General features: G+C 36.6%; 1 protein-coding gene and 1 long non-coding RNA gene across 5 annotated transcripts in view; one reads left to right on the top strand and one right to left on the bottom strand.

The window, feature by feature from the left end:
- Positions 1 to 5,855, bottom strand: part of sirt3 (sirtuin 3) — a 29,425-nt gene that overhangs the window by 23,007 nt on the left and 563 nt on the right. For all 3 annotated transcript variants that reach the window (XM_057837442.1, XM_057837433.1, XM_057837423.1), the window contains exon 2: positions 5,733 to 5,778. In XM_057837442.1, the coding sequence (XP_057693425.1) occupies positions 5,733 to 5,778 (46 nt within the window). The remainder of the gene's footprint in view (positions 1 to 5,732; positions 5,779 to 5,855) is intronic.
- LOC130916598 (uncharacterized) lies at positions 989 to 1,870 on the top strand. Of its 2 annotated transcripts, none has more exons than XR_009063309.1 (5): positions 989 to 1,008; positions 1,096 to 1,165; positions 1,329 to 1,415; positions 1,516 to 1,627; positions 1,725 to 1,870. It is a non-coding gene; the product is annotated as an uncharacterized LOC130916598 (long non-coding RNA). The 2 variants fall into 2 exon arrangements; XR_009063311.1 differs by having other exon boundaries at positions 994 to 1,008; positions 1,300 to 1,415.

Raw genomic sequence — 5,855 nt, forward strand, 5'->3', positions numbered from 1 at the left:
CCAAAGATGGCTTTCAGTACATTCTTACTGCCACCGATTATTTTTCCAAGTGGGTTGAGGCCTTTCCTTTAAAAACCAAAACAGCATCAGAAGTGGCATAACGGATCTGCTCAATTGCTTATAGACACAGATGCCCCCAAAGAATCCTGTCCGACCAAGGAAGAGAATTTGTCAATTAGGTATCTGAATGCATTAAATTATTTTCACAGCGTCATTTTGGCATTGTTGTTTTCCCCCTTTTTTATTTATTTTTTTATTTTTTTTATTTTTTTAAATTGGATTTATTTACAATGTATCAATTTTTCAGCTCAACGATAACCTTTGTGCCCTCCTGTGCATTGAAAGGAGTGTTACAGCTGCATATCATCCTAAGACGAATGGGCTGGATGAGAAGACAAATAGCAACATAAAACGGCAAGTTTTTTTTTTTTTTGTTGGTGTTCTAAAATGTATATCTAATTGTACCCTTCTACTTCGTACAGCTCTTACAAAATTGGTGAACGACCGACAGGATTTGTTTGGTGGTTTGGCCTATTCAGTAGATAATTTTGACCGGATGGTCATCTGGTCAAGTGCCGTAAATAATTACTTTTTTTGATTTAACAATGTTGTGTTTTCAGTTAAATTACTGTGGGCTGCAGGCAAGGTGGAGGCTGTCGTTGGACCGTATAAATTATATGACACGTCATTTCATACGCTAAAAGGCAACTGCTGGCTGTCTGATGAAGTCAGTGGGAGCAATAAGTATTTAGCAAATAACAAAGATTCTTGCCTTTTGCCAATTTTTGAATTTTTTTATTTTGCTATGCAAGTAATTGATGCATACATGCATATCCTCATTGAAAGGCAGCGGGCAAGTGCTGGATATAGTTTTTCTCAATGCATTTATTTTTTGCCGGAGTATAGTTGTAATGTTGTTACCCCTTTTTTTAACAGGAGCCCATTCACCAACTCTCTGCTGTGGTAGCTGGGAGTCTGCTTTTGGGAAAATTTCAGCCTCTTAGAAAGGTCATCTATTTCATGCCAATATTTAGCTATATTATTTTAACGCCAGTAACCCAAAATAAATATAATTTGGTATTGTATGTTCTTCAGAGGAAATTCCCTGTTGAAAAAAAGTGGATTTGTCCTGTCCTGTCCTGTATGCGCTCATTGGATTTTAGTGGTTAGTGGGTTTCTTATATTTTCTTTAGACCTACCGATTCTGGAATGTATTATATATAGCTATTAATTTAGCTGATGCCATACAGAAGTTAAATTTCATTAGTAAGTTAACTACATAAATCTGTCATTGTGCAGAATTACACAAAGGAACTAACCTTTTATAGATTGTCCACATTTCTGAGAGAACACTGGTGATCATCGATCCCTTGAGTAACGAGGACAAATATGAGCAAAATCTTGCGGAATTGGAGGTAACCGCTTCAGAAAGTTTAAATTCCTAGTATTATGTTAATATGGAAGTTAAAAGTTCAATATCCATGTTCATTGTTTTGCTTATAAAACAATAATTAGGAACTTCTTGAGGTTGGCGGGCCGTGAGTTCCAAATAGAAACTTGGACTACCAAAACTGTGGCCCATAACAAGCAGCAGAACAACAGTAGCTGTGGGGTTTTCACATTAAAGGTAATGATTTTAAGATTTCGGAGTCTCTGCAATAAAATTTTGCTGCTGTTGTTGTTTAGCACTGATATGTAACAGAATGCCTAAAATGTCATTTCAGTTTGCGGAAGAGTATATGGCCAATGGAGATCTCAGGCACAACCAGACCCACCTTCCCGAAGTTCTGAAGGCTCGAGGAGATATAGCCTGTGCCCTCCTACAGGCTGGGAGTCTGAGATGTCTATTTAAATAAAAAAAAAATGTCTGAAACTTACTTGGTCTCCTCACCTCACATAATTGAACTCCTGATTGCTCTCGGTGTCACTATTTGCTTTCAAAGGCATCCAAAGAACAGATCTGAGGATTTGCTGCTGCGCTTTATCCTCTCTTGCCATCATTGATCACTTATTAGGTTTGTCACGATAAAAAAAGTGTTTAAAAAGGTAAAATTCATGTGGCAGGTCTTAACCCCTTAATGCCTGCAATATGAAGCAATTGTCAGAGGATCACAAAATGTGAAAAATAAGGTCTTAAACCTTTTTTTTCCAAATTTGTAAAGATAAATGTAATAAGCGCTCTAATATCTATTTTCCTTGTTAAATCCTGTTTTTCTCATGGAACATGCAGATGCATGAGTTGACTTGCATCCTTTTTTTTTTTTTTTTTTTGAGGAAAGAGTTCTAAATTCTGAATTTGTCTCAAAATCATGAAATCCTAAGTGTATCAAATGTGATACATTTGGCAAGAAAGGGTTAAGCTCTGTTGCTCCAAGTCTTTCAAAAAATATATTTTTTTATATCCGTAATAGACTACCATCCTTTAAATAGTACTGTCACTGTAGGTAGCATTTTTAACAGGCTTATAATGTCTATTTTTTTTCCTTTTAAAATGGTCTTAAATTGGTTTAAGCATAGACATCACAATCATACATTAAGAAGTCTGGTTTAAGTCTGAATTTTCCCAAGTATGACTTTCAAATAGGCTTGCAATGGAGAAAGTAGTCTTAAAAGACTTATTTAGCGGACAAAAAGCCTGTTAAAAATGTGCCACATATAGTACAGTATTAGACATCTAATCTTGCTCTCATCATCCCTCTGCTGAGTGGTTCAATGAGTTTTTCACTAGTTGACATCCAATGCATTTGAAGTGCATGGGAGGTCCTCCCACTCAAAATGGATGGGACGTCTTCAGCTGTCAATGACAGAGAAAGGCAAAACCGTTAAACGACATAAGCCTATTAAAAATGCTAATCGTAGTAAAATATCATTACGTGTGACTTGATAAGCCTGCTAAAATATGCTAATTTTCTTTAATATTAGTGCTTCGACAGTCAGTGGCAGGACCTAACTAAACGTATGCTACACGTATGCTACATTTGTTCGACTGGACACCTTGCATTGATAGTCCCCGCGTTCGAGTTGAGGAGCTGTCAAAAACGGGGCTCCTACTTCGACAAAAGCTCCCCATTTGTCACTTGTCAGTACACCGGACTTGAAGGCGCACAGCAGTGACGTAATGAAACAGCCCAGCCCTTGTGATTGGCTGTTTAAGAAGAAGACGTCTGATTGGCTGAAGACGGGCTCCAGTTAAAAAAATGCATGTGTTCTTCTCAGTTGCGCATGACAAGTATCAAAACGATCAACACACTCGTAAGTGGGAATTTGAAATTGGAAGCACGTTACAAATGCGCGTAAAACAATTCACACACACATTTGATGAATGTGTTTGTGTTTCGCGTGCTATGTGTTTACGAATCCCACAATGTGTGTGTGTTTCGCGTGCTATGTGTTTACGAATCCCACAATACGTGTGTGTTTCGCATGCTATGTGTTTACGAATCCCACAATACGTGTGTGTTTCCTGTTAAATGAGTGTGTGTACTTATGAGACTAATCTGACCCCATACATGGCACATTAAGCCCCCGAACTTTAATTTGTCTGTTTTACCCTGGAAACCCCCGTTTACAGATGTCGCACAACCGCTTTTGTTTAAACCTCGCCATAAGAAGAAGGTAAGTAATCGTATTAATTATTCGAAATTAGAGCTGAAACGAATACTCGAGCAACTCGAGTAAACTCGAGTTTAAAAATTGATCCAAGTAATTTTATTCACCTCGAGTAATCGTTTATTTTGACAGCTCTAAGCATCACGTTTTGCTCGGACTACTTTTAATGCGGGACAACGCGCTGATGTCACGTGCGTAGAGGAAGAAGCAAAAAAAAAAAAAAAACTTACATCAGCCGACAGCCGCTACAAACGACGCCGACGTTGTTAAATACTAGCCCGCACGATGCTACGTTGATAGCAGGCAGCGTCTGATGAGTCTCATAGGGATCACATGTATGTTGAACTAGATGCGCAATGACAGACTCGGCCGCGTCTGGGAAGCGTTAGTAAACAGCCGCCATCTTAAAGCAGTACAGCGCTAAGCGCTAATAAATAAGATTAACGTTACTGTCACTAGCTCACGCAATGTTAGCCCTGCGGAGGGCTAGGTTTCTACTAATTATGACCACTGTCAATGCGTGGCTAACGTGTCTTACATACAGGCTTTGGCATAACATAGCGTTGTGGAGTGATCAGGGTGTAAAATAAAAACTCAATAATGCTAACTATCAATTTCAGCTCAGTAGTCATTGCTGGATATAACACCAAGTAGCACTGGTCCCTAATGTGCTCCAATACAGCCTGTATCATACATTTATTTTGAACACTGCAAAAACTCAAAATCCTATCAGGACTTACAGTTTAGACTAACTTAAAATTTAACTAGAACTTAAAAATGGCTTTACACAAATAGAAATTCAATTGAAACACGTGGGAAAAAATCCTAACTTTTAAGTGATGTGTGTTATCAAGCGTAACGGCATTTTTAGGTATATATATTTTTAGGTATATATATATATATATATATATATATATATATATATATACACACATATATATATATATATATATATATATTTTTTTTTTTTAATAAGAGCTAAAGGTTTTTTGAGTGAAAGCAGTGAGTTAGTCTTTTTTTTTTATTCTAGTTACATCTGAGATGCAATTGTTGGCTTTTTTCAACAATATACATCGAAAATAAAGACATTGATTGACTGAAAATGGTTCAAGATTAGATGAAATGTCTTGTTTTCTCATGTATATTTATAATTGCTCTTCACCTAAAAATATATTTGTTTTGTCCGATTATTCGATTAATCGATAGAATTTTCAGTCGATTACTCGATTACTAAAATATTCGATAGCTGCAGCCCTATTCGAAATGTCTGTCATTTTTAGCTTAGAATCATTAATTGATGTCTAATATTTAGTTTAAAAAAAAAAAAAACGACTTTAAAAAATTCTTCACTCGCATATTTTAAACTTTTAAACAAATTACGTCACATTGAAAAAATTTGTGTCTGTATATAAGTCATGGATATCCACCTCATAACTATCGCTTAATTGTATTTTTTTTTTTTTTTTGAATAATGGATCCAAACAAACAAAAATTGAAATAAATAAATAAATAAATAAACATTTAAAAGGGTATATGAAAATGAAAATCTCGACCACTCCTTGATGTCTGCGATTTCTGCATTGCGACCCTTGTTATATTACCATGTTTCACCCATAAAATCCCCCCCAAAATCCGGCTGTGGCCATTCACAGCTGTGTCTTGACACTCAGTGATACATGCTTCATTGAGTTTTTGGATGAAAAAGAGGTAAGTAAGTGATAATATCTCATTTAAATCATGGCGTCTTTAATTATGCTCTCGCGTGCTCTCACCTCCAGTTAGGGTTTTGCTGTTTTTTTTTTTTTTAAATGCCCTCCTGTTAAAAAAAAAAATCTTCCCCCAGAAAATTGAGATTGTAAGCTTTCCAATGATATATCACACATGCATATGGGACAATTTTGAAATATGGCCAAATTGGGGGTCTCAGAGCGAAACTTCAAGTCCCCTGAGTGTTTTCCGCCAAACATTTTTTTAATTATACTTTGGAGGGGAAAAAGTGAAAAAACATGTCTAATAAGTATTTCTTTCCAATGCTAAATCTGAATAAATACATTGAGGGGGGGCGCTACTTGAGTGTGTTGTGTGCATGTTGCAAATGCTCCACGTGTGTCTGTGTCACCTACCCAGATAACGACGTTTCACGTTGACACACCTTCCTTTGACCACGCGCTGTAAAACATGACATTTGCTCTGAATCCTCCATCAAACACACACACAAAAAACACCTCTAACCTCTGTGTACTGAC

This window comes from Corythoichthys intestinalis, chromosome 1 (genome assembly GCF_030265065.1).
Source record: "Corythoichthys intestinalis isolate RoL2023-P3 chromosome 1, ASM3026506v1, whole genome shotgun sequence".
NCBI classification, from domain to species: Eukaryota; Metazoa; Chordata; class Actinopteri; order Syngnathiformes; family Syngnathidae; genus Corythoichthys; species Corythoichthys intestinalis.